The sequence below is a fragment of the Dreissena polymorpha genome, chromosome 4 (assembly GCF_020536995.1).
Source record: "Dreissena polymorpha isolate Duluth1 chromosome 4, UMN_Dpol_1.0, whole genome shotgun sequence".
NCBI lineage: Eukaryota > Metazoa > Mollusca > Bivalvia > Myida > Dreissenidae > Dreissena > Dreissena polymorpha.
Genome location: NC_068358.1, coordinates 47,833,041 through 47,849,132, shown reverse-complemented (window position 1 = coordinate 47,849,132; position 16,092 = coordinate 47,833,041). Strand labels below are relative to the sequence as shown.

Sequence of the window (16,092 nt, the reverse complement as noted above, 5' to 3'; positions counted from 1 at the left end):
TCTTACACTAATTTCAGTTATTCAGATTTCATTTGAAATTGAGTTCATGAAGTATTTATACAATTAAATATGTTTGTTGGTATAATAAACCCCCAAAGCCAAGACTTTTTTGCGATGATCATTTGTTACGTGTTAATTAGATCATTTATATGTTTGTATAGCAAGATTTTTTACTTTGCGAATACTGATGTACTTCTTTATGTACTTGGTGCTTTAATTTCTATTGTAACATGTGCATGCTGGTTATATAGCAATGTTATTATTAATGAAGTGTTTATTTTGATATACATGTACTTAAGATATTCATATGGAGATGATATTGGAAACTAAATGAACTTAATAGACCACAAACAATCATCATTGGATTTATATTGTTATTTGTTATGAAACAATTGTTTAATTAACATATATACTCAGATTTTATATTCATCTAATCAATTTCATTAATAACATAGATACAAAACACATAAATATACACAAATATCAATACATACACTTTGATTTTGATTATGCCAAAATACATATTAAATGGTATGTTTGCATAGTTAGTTGAAATAGCTTTCCGTAAACATCACAGAATGAAGCTGGGTCCGTCTCTGTCACTGTTGTTTTGATAATTAACTTGCCGCATAACACCTTCCGTGTGGTTTGATGGTGTTCATCTAATTCTAACACAGCTTCACGCCTTAAAGCGTTACAAATCCTTCAACTTATCCTTGTCAAGTCTGAAAAACAACAGAAGTAAAACCTATTTTAAAGCAAGTGCTTTTACTTTCTTTGTCATTCATTTATAAAAAAAGGACCGAATTTAATAATCAGGCAGAAATATTAATCATGATATTTATTTAAAGACAATAAGTAAAAAAAAAAAAAAAATATTATAGTTCAACATAACGTGTTTGTTAAAAAAGATCATTGGTTGGATAACAATTATGCAGTGTATTTTATTTAAAATTTATGTTCAATTTAACATAAATTGTTTAAACATTACACAATTACTTCAGTATTCCATCATGTAACATTTGGTTAATTTGATATATTTGCAGTACAGACTGAAGTATATGTTTTAGATTCTTACAAAACTGTGTTAAGATTAAATGCAGAACTGACAGGAACATTCTTGCATACCACACATAGCATTTCAAAAATGTGTCTCACACATAGCATTATTGCATTTTTATACACAGACTCCGAATCAGACGTATATGCGCAAACATACAATATATGTAGCTTCTCTATGAAGAAATTATTACAATGTCCGCCCTACTTTTGAAACCTTTAACAATATTATAATGAACGTTTTTGTTGATTGAATAACAAATATACCACACATAGCATTTCACTTTGTGTGTTTTTAAACAAGCGGTTGCACTTTTTGGAAAAAATACTTAATTAATTTTGTGCAAACTTAACACAGTTGTGTATTTTGACAATGACCGGGCTCTCGTCTTTGTTTTTTTATAAATGGTTTTGAATTAATGAAGAAATTATCAGAAACGTACCTGAAGCGATGGATTGTTGACATCTGATTTTCCCACACATAGCCAAAAAAGTCACGTGGTACAGGCACCTTGTTCACAATACCTTAAATACCCTTGCAAAAAGTTAACCCACTTTCATACCAAAACACACTTAAACCAACATAAAACTGTGTTTTTTCTAAGTTTTTCTGAGCGGAAGTTGGTTTTTGCTAATAAAAGCAAGTTTTATGTGAGCTAAACTGTGCTTAACTGAGTTTAAAGTTGGTTTTTTAAAGTAGATGTGTGTTAAAGCGAGTTTTTTTGCTGTAAGAAGTTGGTTTTTTATGTGACAAAAGTGAGTCTTTTTATTTATGAGTTGGTTTATGTGTGTTTAAGTGTGTCTTTTTGTTTCATAAGCGAGTCTTTTACAACAGAAGTGGGTCTTTTTATAAACAGAAGTGGGTTTAAGCGAGTTTAAGTTGGTCTTTTTATAAATAATTTGAAAGCCGCAACAAGGCTAAAAGACTCACTTTAACACACTTTTCAATAAGTTGGTCTTTTGTTTATTAACATAACTCAACAATAAAACAATAATTCTTCAACTAGGTCTTTGTTTCATGTTTATAGCCATATATTATCAAGGTGAATTGTAAAGGGGCTTTTTTACAGCTTGTTTGCCATTGCACCTGTTGTACATTTGTGGGTTCCCCATAATTTTAAGGAAATATTGGATAAAAATTGCTCTTTCAGAACATCACAGGTTCACAGATACTATAAAAATGTTAAAATGTTCAAACTTAGTTTTATACCTGAATATGAAATTGTTTGTCTTTCACTTTGAATCAATACATAAATATTAAATATATTATGAGAACAATCACACATCTATAAAAATGTGAATACTTCCATTTAATTCATGTTCTTTGGAGAATTCAATAGACTTACAGTGTGTTTTTTTATTCATTTTTTTGAGGGGGAGGGTGACACTGTTTCTATAATAAATAAAACTAGTTTCAGTGTGAAAGTGTTGATTAATATATGGAAACTTATGTGGGCTTGCCAGCATCAATTATATCTCCTCAACACAAAAACAATAACTATTTTAACTTTCTTATACTGATATTTAACCCCAATACAATTAATGTCTACCACATTGACCTTTAACATACAATTTAAAAGGCAATAAAAATAAATAATATTTATAATATTATTATTTGCTAACACCATTCAGCATGTTATATTGAAATATTCACAATTGAATATAATATGCTAAGGGTGCTGTGTATTATTCAATAAATACATATATGTTGGTGTTGAAATCAGTAGATATTTCTCAGATTTAGTAATTGGCTGACACACATAAGAGATTAGCCCTCCCCCCCCCCCCCCATTAAATCATAAACATTAATCCTTATCACTGTATCAGTGCTCCATCTATAGGCCTAACAAAGGGGTGTTGATAGACTTTTGATTGGCTGAGCCACCATCTATTTGAAAACAAGCGACTTTGATTGGCTGGAGACAGGAAGTTATGTTTTGAAAACAAAGGGGGTTTTCATCAACTGACTTTGAGCGAATGCCGGACAAAAACCCTCCCGGATAAAAACCCTCCCGTCAGTTTTATAGGGGCCGGACGAAAACCCTCCCATGAATGAACGGGGACGGACAAAAACCCTCCCATGAAAAAAACGGGGAGGACAAAAACCCTCCCATGAAAAAACGGGACCGGACAACAACCCTCCCGTGAAATCTGAGCCACGAATTCAAGTACCAACGATTATTTATGAATTTTTAATCATTGCTTTTTATATGTTGCAGATTCACAGTATGATATTTTGAGCAAATGTTGTCAGCATTGAGTGATTTTTTCGGATTAATGAATGCAACATTGTGTGAAGCAAATACATTTGTCGGCGTTTAATTGCTTTTAATTGATTCTGTGATTAAACTAATAAAAACTCAAAGTAGTTGCAGATTCACAGTATGCTATTTTGAGTATATTTTGCGGATTAATAAATGGAACAATGTGTGAAGCAATTATATTTGTTGGTGTTTAATTGCTTTCACGGGAGGTTTTTTGTCCGCAGTTGCAGATTCACAGTTTGCTATTTTGATATATATTATTGTATGACATTAACTAGTTAATTGTTATGATTAGCTGATTAGTGGGCCTAAATAACCGAATCATTGACATATTTGAAAATACAGTATGCTTTATATATTGTCTGCAAAAATGCAATTGAAAACTTGACAGTCAAAGATAAATAAAATAAGTAAAATAAGACAAATTAGTTACATGCTAACGAATTGTTAGTTGTTAACAGAATTTTACTTTCATCTTCGCAAAGTTTTTAGAAACTTCCTGTAAAGCATGTTTTTTGCATGAATGAGCGTATGACGCGATTAAACGTTGCACTGTATCGTTTTGCATTCAATCTAAATTTAAATTCACTTGTCTATAAATGGCCTCATTTTATGTTTTAATTGATGTTGTTATCATATTGGATTATCGGATATATATGCACATTAGAAAGCGGTATGTTTGCAGTTAATGGATACACATTTTCTTTCAATTTCACACCCCTGAAAACACAATACACACAATGTGTAATTTTGTCGGATTAATGAATGCAACACTAAGTGTAAAATTTCTTTTACCGGAGGGTTTTTGTCCGCCTCCGTTTTTTCATGGGAGGGTTTTTGTCCTCCCCCGTTTTTTTCATGGGAGGGTGTTTGTCCGCCCATGTTTATTCATGGGAGGGTTTTCGTCCGCCCCCTATGAAAATGACGGGAGGGTTTTTATCCGGGAGGGGTTTTGTCCGTATTCCACTTTGAGCTTTAAGTTATAATTGAGTAACATTAAGACTTATAATTCTAGTTTAAAATGTCATGAATAACTTTAAGCATGAAGTATTGTGTGGTGAAAACAATGTGTATTTACTACAATGTGTAAATCAACAATAAGTTTGTTGCAAAGGAGATTCAAAGTGGATGGTTAAAGTGATATGGTCTCATAATTCATCAACTGCCTGTTATCTTGGAATACTGAAGAACAGTTGTTTTAGGTTTGTATTTTCATTTTTACATCACTTTTTTATTTAGTTTTATATTGAATTAATTATTATCATTATCATATTTATGTATTGTCACTGGGAAATGTAAATGGATAAGTATAAATGTAATGCAATTATAAGGAAAAACAACACCATTTGAATAATTATGGCTGTATTTTATGATTATTGTCATCTTAAATGTTATTTATACCTATTTCTGGTCATTAATGAACAGATTTCTTTCCCACATATTCAATGAAAATTTTCATATTTTAAATTTGAAGGTTTAACTCCAAAGGTGAAATTTACATTGATTGGAAGATTCTTTGGATAGAATATTCCTGCCAAAAGACAGCAGAAGGGGGACTAACTGATGTATGGATTTTGACACCAGATTTTACCCTGCACGAGTAGGCCAACTTGAGGAGATCAGGAGTGAGAAAACCGAGCCCTGTCCTTGATCAAGAAAAGTTGGATTTGTTGAGAGGTAAAACTAAACAGGTTTTAGCATTTGAAAGGCGTCACACTTCCGACCAGTCCACACAGCCAAATGAGATCACATATCTTGGTACATTTTCAAACAGTATTTTCTACCACACGTAATTTCTTTTAATTATTTATGACAAGCGTTAAGTCACATGTGATCACACGATTTAAATTGCAAAAATAAACAAACAAAAACAACAAGCAAACAAACTTGTTTTGATTTAAATTAATAATATTTATAGTAACAAGATATACTATAACAGCAATATTTATCACTTACATTATAAAATATCTTTCAGGACCTGATCTCAAATGAGATCATGCACAAGACGCACCTCGCAAAGGCCATGACAGTATAGTTTTCAGACCTGATCAGCTGGTGACTGCTCTATGAAGTGTTGTTCAACCTACCCTAAGGGGGAGATTCGAGAGGGTCTCCTGATTGCTGAACACTACGCCATGGTTGGTATGATTCTTTTTTTTAGGGAAAAAGGGGATTTAAATATATAGGTGTTCTACTGCCTCCATATTCATTTTGAAACAAACATAATGCAATTAATTCAAATTTGACTCCAGCACATAATCTGTCTTGCGTTAATTTAATACTACTGCTCAAATTTAAGAGTTACTAAAAATTGTGTTTGTGTATAAAAAAGTTTTGAGAATTTAACACATAGGCAGACAAAAATAACCTCAGTATAAAGTTAACGATCAAGCTCTCATTTTGAACGATATAAAAAATTAAAGCAACAGTAATTTGCCTTCTTGTTTCAAAAACCTCTTTTGAAATCCTTCTAATGTAGATGATGTTAAAATGGGATATCTGAACTGATGATATTGATGTAAAAGTTTATTCCACCAAAATCAAGTCATTCAGATCAGACTTGATTTGGGTGGAATAAACTTCTACATGTTTTTTGAATAATGTAATGTACAGTAAAATCCTGCATTGATTGTTCATATACATTTCAGATGTCATCTCCAAAAAGTTTGCCCTGCCCATATCAACAGTGGAAGAGAACATGAGATTGGCCTTGAGGAGGCTTTGTGTCATGTACTGCGGGGAGAATATATAAACTGTGTAGTGCTGAGCACTATGTTCTTTTGTTCATAGGTGTAAATATGTGTAAAGGGCTATTCCAGGAAAATATAGGATGAAGGATTCCTTAATGGCGTCATTTTATAAATCCGGTACCACCAATACAGTTAAAAACAATTATAATTAATTTTATCCTCTGTATCACCCCTCACTAACTGAAACTGTATATATCATGGTTCATACCCTTCCTCCCATTTTACCTGTGGTAGCCCTAAGAGGAGAATGTTATTTATTTTAATTTATTATGCTAAATGTGCTCGCATATTGTGATAATGTATCTTGGGTAGATGTTTTCCTGGTTATGTTAAAAATGCACTGTAAAAATGTTCACATTATTTGTTTTTTTAATATAAACATATTTTTTTGCAAATTGTGTGTGTCTTTTCTTTTTAATCACATGGGGCTTGTAATGATCTGTTGTGATTTTATCTCAAATACCCTTTTTACCATAAAGGTGAAAATATATTTTTTTACAAAGGTTACAGGTCAGACAAGCAAAATTTTATGATCCCTTAAGCGAACAAAAGACTCACAAAAACAAACTTAAACACACTTTTGTAGACAGAAGTGTGTTTAAGTTGGTTTTTTGTGAGTTTTGGTATGTTGGTTTTTTGTGAGTTTTGGTATGTTGGTTTTTTGTGAGTTTTGGTATGTTGGTTTTTTGTGGGTTTTGGTATGTTGGTGTTTTGTGAGTTTTGGTATGTTGGTTTTTGTGAGTCTTTGTAACACACAAAAAACCAACATACCGAAACTCACAAAAAACCAACTTACCAAAACTCACAAAAAACCAACTTACCAAAACCCACATGTGTAACAAGTGAGTTTTTTCTGTGTTTAACTCAGTTTTAACCAAGTTGTTAAAAACACCCACTTTAAACACAGAAAAAACCAACTTACCAAAACTCAAAAAACCAACATACTGAAACTCACAAAAAACCAACATACCAAAACTCACAAAAAACCAACTTACCAAAACCCACATATGTGTAACAAGTGAGTTTTTTCTGTGTTTAACTCAGTTTTAACCAAGTTGGTAAAAATACCCACTTTAAACACGGAAAAAACCAACTTACCAAAACTCACAAAAAACCAACATACCAAAACTCACAAAAAACCAACTTACCAAAACCCACATATGTGTAACAAGTGAGTTTTTTCTGTGTTTAACTCAGTTTTAACCAAGTTGGTAAAAATACCCACTTTAAACACAGAAAAAACCAACTTACCAAAACTCACAAAAACCAACATACCAAAACCCACTAAAAACCAACTGCCAATACCGCTTGGTTTAACACGGATAAAACCCGTGTTAAACTCGAGTTTTACACACTTATTTGGGAAGGGTAGCTTGCACATACAGGATTGTTATTCTAGTTTCTACACCCTGGATAATAAAGTAATTGAAAGATTAGCATTTTTTATGTTTGTAGATACACAGGCAATATGAAATTTTGCTTCACCTGTCACAACCACGGTTTTTGATGGCATAGAATGGCTTCCCATTTCTGAAAGCTCAGAGGATTCTGAAACATTTTACAAGCGAATTAAAGGGTGCCGGTCAACTTGTACCAAAGTCAACTCCTACTGTGCTCAATGCGTAACTATTTTGGTGAACTTGTACCTATTCTTTGGTTAACTTGTACCTATTGAAGTCATCCGAAACACAAAAATAATAGAGACCATGTCTTCTTTTCTCTACATGTTTCCACTTGAATTAATAAGCAGACGTCAATTCAAGGCCTGATATCTCAATTCCTGTCATTGTACTCTAGTACCAAATGAATAGTTTGAATAAGGTACAAGTTGACTACAGTATGATTATGAGTTGACCAAAACTGGTACGTGTTATTAGGTACAAGTTGACTGTAAAAATGAAACAAATTGGAGCTTCTGGTGTATTCAACACTTTAAAAGTTAACAGTGTCTTGAAACATAGTCAGTCCTTTTATGTTAAGTAAAATTATACCGACAGGATCGAGTACATGTTTGGACAAATTAATGTTACATGCAGCATGTCCATACAACAAAAGACCTCTGCTTAAAAGGGCTATGACATTTCAGTTCTATTTCAAACAGCGGAGTAGTCCAGTCCTCCAGCTAGGACTTAATCGAAGGGCGCCGCGCCCTGCCCTCCCGAACCTCCGCCCTGCTCCCCCTCCCCTCCGCCCTGCCCCCTCCCCCCCCCCCCCAAAAAAAAATATAATTTTTTTTTTTACATTATTATGATTATTCATAAATCTCTTATTACATTGTAATTACTTTAATCCTCATTGTAGACAGTATATTTGAATGGTTTAATAATAATGGGAATAATACAATTATTTATAACATATAAATTAACATGCAATAGGAAGCATTCCAGAAACACCCGCGCGCTCATACGTGCCCTTTTCACAAAATACTGCGCGTCGAAAGTGCCCTTTTGACAAAATACTGCGCGTCGAAAGTGCCCTCTTGAATAATAAGCCCCCCTGCCCTTTTCAAATCCTAGCTGGAGCACTGGTAGTCGTTTATGACATCAAGATTTCATGCAAACATCGCATTATGAAAACAGAAAATCTTATTACCCCACTAGCACTCAGTTATTTGTGTTCACTATTCAAACGAAACTTAGTATACAATTCAGTATATTGGTAATAATGAATTTATAAAAAGTACATAAAGAACACTTCCTTGTTTGCCTTGCGGTTTTTATGATGTAAAAGAATTTCGCACCGACATATTGAGCGAACAAGAAAGTGTGCGCCTGGCAAATTTTGTTTATGAATACTTTCAAACTTTAATCGTTTCATTAGCTTATAACTGAGTAAATGTATCTATAAACTCAAATCGTAAGTACATCAATTCTGTTGTTCTTATGTGTATGTAGTTTTTTGTTACATCAAACTTTTAACACTAACAGATGAAAAATAATAACTTTTCGATGTTGTTGTTTTCAAAATACAGAGCGTTGACGTTGTCGTTGATATGACTCGACGCTTTGAATTGAAGAATGTTTCTTTTGCAGTTACAGATAAAATCAAATAAATGCTTTAAATTCAATTCGATTTGGTTGTTTGCCTCGCACTTACCATCATCTAAATCACAATGTATGGGATTCCACAGGGGAAACCCCTTAAATGATGATTATGTAGACCTTCGATTTTCAAAACAGTTAAGCAGAGCATAATAGAGTTTTTGTGAATTCTCAGTTGGGGAAAAGTCGCATCACTTTTTATGGGGCTTGATACTTAGGTAAAAAAAACAATAGACCAGTTGAATGTTATTGTTTACATTCGGGATTTTCCGCGCATGCGCACTGACTGGTTGGCAAAAACACTGGTTACAGTAACGTAAAACATGTATAAAGGGCTTTTGTTTAGTCAATAAATTGGTAATAAAACCGAAATAAACATTAAAACTCTTAAAAAATAGTGCAAATATAATATTTAGTACCAAATAAATGTATATTCACAAATAAATTTCCTCTTCATAAAAATACAAAGTAATTATAAGCATAGAGTAAACGTGATCAGAAGACTTAATACTGACAATTCCACAAAACAAAACAATAAATTAGCCTTATTCTTTCTGATAGTAACTTACTAAGACTTAAGACTTAGTAAGACTTAAATAAATTATATTTCAACAATAATAAAACATATATTAATTGTATTATAAATTTATTATTATAAGTTATGTGGATAGTGTTATTTTTCATCAGCGATCGATAGTGTCAGAGATACATTTAATCAATTATAAAACAAAGCTCTAAAAAGCGGAATACATTTCAATTTTTTAATATTGTGGGTAATTTTATTTTACATTGAATGAATTTTCGTTTCGTTTACATTGAATGACAATATCAATACAATTTTGCATGCAAACGGAAAACCCCTGCATATTATGCAAATTGAACTCTCTTTGCATGTATATTGAAATCTCTTTACTAGTAATAAGGAGTGATAAAAATCTAGCGTTATATGACAAAAGCATATATGTAATTGTAATTTATTTAACGCAATGATTTTTTACCCTATTGTGATTGCTTGTGTTCATGATAGTGTTTCGTACACTGCAGTAATTTACAAACATGTAATAGCGAAGTTTACTTTTGCCGGTACCCGTTAAATACCTTAATTGTGCAGCAGTAAAATTGCAAATTATTTTAAATGTATAGTTATTAAACAATGTATTATTATGATCAGACTGGCTAATATGTATATATTTATATATATATATATATATATATATATATATATATATATATATATATATATATATATATATACACACTAGTTCCTGTTAATCCATTTCCGACAAATGTATTCTCTTTTTATCCCCCGCCAGAGGCGAAGGGATATTGTTTTGGCGTTGTCCGTCCGTCCGTCCGGCTGTCCTTCCGTCCGTCCGGCACTTTTGTATCCGGAGCCATATCTTGGAAGTGCTTTGGCGGATTTCATTGAAACTTGGTATGAGTATATATATGCATAAGAGGATGATGCACGCCAAATGGCATTGTACACCATCTGTTAAAAACAGAGTTATGGCCCTTTGTATCTTGAAAAAATGCTTTTTACTATAGGCACTTTTGTGTCCGGAGCCATATCTTGGAAGTGCTTTGGCGGATTTCATTGAAACTTGATATGAGTATATATATGCATAAGAGGATGATGCACGTTAAATGGCATTGTATACCATCTGTTAAAAACAGAGTTATGGCCCTTTGTATCTTGAAAAATGCTTTTTACTATAGGCACTTTTGTGTCCGGAGCCATATTTTGGAAGGGCTTTTGCGGATTTCATTGAAACTTGGTATGAGTATATATATGGATAATAGGATGATGCACGCCAAATGGCATTGTACTCCATCTGGTAATAACAGAGTTATGGCCCTTTGTATCTTCAAAATAATGCTATTTTAGTGCCAAACATAACACTTTTGTGTCCAGAAGTATATAGGCGGGGGATATCAATTCAACGAATTTGCTTGTTTAATGTTAAAATATTTCATTGTAGCAACTGTTCAGTATTTTAGCTTTTAAATTTGGCTTAAATGACTGCTCAATATGCCAAGAGATGACATATGGAGGTATCATAATTTGTGTTTTATGACCAGACACTGATCTGCCACATGTGGTTTATGCAGGGACCCAAGTATAGGTCCCTATGTTTATGACACCATGTTTTCTTTGTAATTGTTTGGACAGTATCCGATCATAACGAGATAATCGGTTTGTGATGAACACAGGTGCAATTAAACACCGGGATATAAATGCTGAAACAAAGATTGTCAAAATTAGAGTGAACAATTAAATAAAACAATTACATTAATCAAGAGAATTTAATTAATGTGTAACAAGGTTAGTTTTTTCCAAAGACCTATAAAATACATTTTATGGGTCTTTGTTGTTTTTTTTCAGACATATAAAGGTTCAAATCAGTTACCCTATGTTGCGTACATAAAATTGACCTATTGGTTGTTTGTTATCATCTTTATTTGTTTTCGTTCATTAAATTTAATTTATTCTGAAAGAATTTCAATTTCAGAGAATGTTTAAACTAAAAATGGTCGTGAATAAAGTGCCTAGTAGAGATTTTTGTGGTTACCACATATCGAGCTCTTAGATTGTGTTCTACTCCCGAGTTCGTTGTTAGTAAAAACAAAGAATAACAACAATATAATCGTTCCAATGATGCATTTTCTTGCATGCTTATGTTTTATTCAGACATAATTAGTAAAATTATATTTGATATTGTGCATGATTATCCTTAAAAACGATGATTTTGTCAACATTCTCTATATGCGCTTATATGATTTCTACCTCTTTTTTCCAACCAGTGGGCGGAGTCTAAACTTTGCAGGTGCGCGTTACGTCACTCGTCAACTGGTCTATAGGAGGTTTTGGGGATTCCGATAATTACTTCACGTTTTTCTCATGCTCAAATTTTGGCCGTCAAAACTGCGGCCATTTTTCTATTGCCTTTGATGATCGTGATAAGGTTACCATAACAATCTCTTATGACACATATTCGCGACCCTTTTTAACAACAACAAAATACTCAGAAATTGAAATTCTTCAGAATAAATTAAATTCAATGAACAAACACAAATAAGGACGAAAACAAACAACAAATAGATTGATTTTATGTAATTAACATATACTAGAAACTGATATGAACCTATATGTCTGTAAAAACTTACCTTGTTACAGATTAACTAAATCCTCTTGATAAATGTAATTGTATTTAATAGTTCACACCAGTTTTGACACTCTTTGTTTCAGCATTTTTGACCCAGTGTTAAATTGCCCCTTTGTTCATCACAAACCGATTATCTTGATATGATAGAATACTGTCCAGACAATTACTAAGAAAACAGGGTGTCATAAACCCAGAGACCTAGACTTGTATAGGTCTTTGCATAAACCACAATAATGTGTCTCGTCATTAAACACAATTTATGATAACTCCATGTCATCTCTTGGCATATTGAGCAGTCATTTAAGCCAAATACAGTTGATTTTATAAAATATTTGAACATATTTAAAAAATAGACATTTGTCCGAAACGGATTAACAGGAACTATAAAGTGTATATATATTAGCCAGTTTAAACATAACAATATAGTGTTTAATAACTATAAATTTTAAAATATTGTACAAATTTACTGCTACACAATTAACGTATTTAACGGGTACCTGCAAATGTAAACTCCGCTGTAAGGTGTAAAGATCGTGTGTTACTGTTACTGCAGTGTTCAAAACATCATCATGAAAACAAGCAATCACGTTTAATTAAAATAGGGATATAAAATACTTGGGTAAAATAAATTAAATGTATATATTTATGGTATCAAAAAATGCTATATTTGTATTGCTCATTATCACTAGTAAAGAGTTTTCAATATACAAGACAGTTCAATTTTCAAAATATGCAGGTGGTTTTTTTTTCCATTTGAATGCTCAAATTTCGTAATATTTTCAAATTCATTCAATGTCAGCGAAACGAAAATTCATTCAATGTAAATGAAAATTAAAAGTACATTTACAGATTGTAATGTATTACGCTTTTTAAGGCTTTGTTTTATAACTGATTCAATGCCCCTCTTACACTAAATTTCGATCTCTCATGAATAATAACACTATTGCATCCACAGCACTTATAATTATAATCAAATTATTTTTTGTTTTATTATTTTTGAAATATCATATATTAAAGACTTACTTTAAGAAAGAATACAGGTATTTATAGTTTTGTGTAATTTAGTCTTCCGACGACCTTTACCCTGATACAATTTAAATGGCAGCGATTGAGAGGTGTGACGGTCAATCTATTTTAAGTAACGGAAAACCCCTCTTGTGACGTCACACCAAAACCTCCTATTATTGAAAATATGTTACAGTCTGTTGTTAATAATTCTCATCTTCTCATGATTTGTTCAAGTGTTTGTTGGAAAGTAGGTCATGTTTATTACAGAGTGATGCTATGATTTTTAATTATGTTGTATGTTATTTTGTTTATAAATGGATTAATAGTAGTTTTATCAAATGTTTTATATGTTGTTATGTCCAACAATACACATTAAACTATAAATTGACATATAACACATGCATGTTTTTGTATTTGTTCACTTCCAAAATTCATATGTATTCATTAAAAGAGCCAATACTACAGATAGACATGCTCCAAAACTTGTCATGTTAATTAACATACACAGAATTTGTAAGTAAGGACTGTACCAACCTAACATACAGAAGCGTATGTTTTAAACACTGCTTTAAGTACTACTGGGTTCATCTTGCTTAGTTTCACACTTGAAAGCCAGGGTTGGCATAAAACCCGGGTTTTATAGTATTGACCGGCCCGGGCGGGTAATTCTGGGAAAACCCGGGTTTTACTGGGCAATAGTGGGCAATACTGGGAAATAAAGATATTGCAATATTGTATAACTTGTACGATAATAATGAGTTTGTACATATTAAAAGAACATATCTATTAACAATTTTTAAGTATTAGTTACATTGTCAACTACTAATTCATGTGAAAACAATTCCTTCTCATTTTCATGAAAATGGAAATTCTTTTTCTTTGTCTGTTTGGATGGGCATTACTTGGGTATCAAAGATATTACACAATTATACAACAGCACAACTTGCATAATGATAATAATGATTTAGTACATAACGGAAAAAAACTATTAAATTTAGCAATTCTATTATATTATTTACACTGTTAACTTCTACTTCATGCGGATGCATATTAATAATTACTTTTTTCTGCAAAAAAAGGGCAATTCATTTTGTGTTTGTTTTGGATGGTTTGGATGGGCTTTATACTGGGTAATAAAGATATTACACAATTATATAACTTATATACATGTAATTATTAGTCTCTATAAAAACATATCCATTAATTATTAATAATTAGAAACTATTTGTTACATTTTAACCAACTACATCATGTGGAAAGTTTGGAATCCTAATTTAAAATACTTTATTATTTTGACATAAATGAAATTCAATTTAATGGTCTTTATGGACAATACTGGGTATAACTTGGTATCTGTGTTTTATCTGATTTACATTTTATTAACTCACATTGTTTTTCTAAAAAATATGATATGATATGTAACAGAATGGTATTTATGAAGGAAAAGGGAAATGGGTAGAGACATTATCATTCAAATAATTTAGTTGATCTTATATTGCATTAAGACTCATGCTCCTATTAAGTGTTTTAAATTATTGACACAGTTTTGTGTCATCATTTATGAAACACAGTTTGTACAACTAACAGTAACACTGGGCCACTTAGATAAACATTAGACCTATTCGGGCCACATAAGGGCCCTATTTGGGCCAGACAAAGGCCCTCTAACTGTTTAATAGGGGCCATAAAAGATACACAGACTAGTGCCAATCAGGGCCCTCCCATAAACTGTGAAAACATGCTTTGATTGCTACAGTAAGTGACAGAATCTGTTAATTGTGTTTCAATATAAAAAGTATTTCTTCAATGATCACTCATTATCAATTCTGACTTTATCGTTTAATGATATTGTAATTAATAAAACAACAGTCACTTTGAAGTCTGTATTAAAATTTTATCTATCATACAGTGACAATATGTAACTTCTATTTCAATATTATTGCCAACAGCATTTGCTCTTTTTTCTTTACAATAGAGGCTAGCAGAGAAGTAAGGATGATAAAAAACAATTAAAACTGCATGTTTAATGAAGAAAAAATAGTATTGCCCAGTATTGCCCACTTTCAGAGTATTGCCCGGGGCGGGTAAAACCGGGTTTTCCCGGGGGCGGGTTTTTCATGCCAACACTGATTTCTAGTTATATGTAGGTTAAACAATAAGTTATATTTGTTATAAGATATTGCATTAACCAAAACTAAATTATCAACTTGAAATTATCTAGGTAATATATTTCATTTCAGGCACATAATGTACCACCAAACATCTCTGCCTGGTACCAGCTACCAGCCTTACAGCACTTCAGTTCCATCACATTTTGTGTTCCAAGAGCCATATGTACAACGTCAAGTACCCCAGCGATTAATTGCACAACAATATCCAACATATGGTAATTAACAGGCCAAAAAAAATAGGTCCGTTTCTGGTCCCCCGACCGTGTCTCCCAAATCGGCTTCAACCCTCAACTTTTTATTGAGGACGCCAAAAAAAAAAAGTGTTCATTTTTGTTAATATAATTCATATAAGATATTATATCATGCAAACAAAGCATATGTATACATGTATTTCTTATTATCAGCTTTAGTAGCCCTCCATTCTAGTACCACCCCACACAAAAAATCCCTACCTACTGACCCAGTTTTTTCCAAGGAGACCAGAAACGAACCTTTTTGGGGCAATAGTGTTACGATTTTCGAGGGGGGGGGGAGTTCATAACTTCACAACACAGTATATATACTCTACATTTTATTTACACACTACAAGAATGAATATATACACTAATAATGTTTATCTGTTAACTGTCTTC

The 16,092-nt window shown here is 32.2% G+C and overlaps 2 protein-coding genes across 5 annotated transcripts in view; one reads left to right on the top strand and one right to left on the bottom strand.

Moving 5' to 3' along the window:
• The window catches only part of LOC127880130 (pyroglutamyl-peptidase 1-like), a 483,820-nt gene extending 475,009 nt beyond the window's left edge, over positions 1-8,811 (bottom strand). For both annotated transcript variants that reach the window (XR_008049430.1, XM_052427370.1), the window contains exons 1-2: positions 8,666-8,811; positions 7,559-7,621 (exon numbers count right to left, since the gene is read on the bottom strand). Coding sequence is in view for 1 of the 2 variants with exons in the window: in XM_052427370.1 (XP_052283330.1) it covers positions 7,559-7,601 (43 nt within the window). In the remaining variant the exon portion in view is untranslated. The remainder of the gene's footprint in view (positions 1-7,558; positions 7,622-8,665) is intronic.
• The window catches only part of LOC127880118 (poly(A) RNA polymerase gld-2 homolog A-like), a 36,951-nt gene continuing 29,636 nt past the window's right edge, over positions 8,778-16,092 (top strand). For all 3 annotated transcript variants that reach the window (XM_052427352.1, XM_052427351.1, XM_052427350.1), the window contains exons 1-2: positions 8,778-8,929; positions 15,530-15,675. In XM_052427352.1, the coding sequence (XP_052283312.1) occupies positions 15,537-15,675 (139 nt within the window). In that variant the 5' untranslated portion in view covers positions 8,778-8,929; positions 15,530-15,536. The remainder of the gene's footprint in view (positions 8,930-15,529; positions 15,676-16,092) is intronic.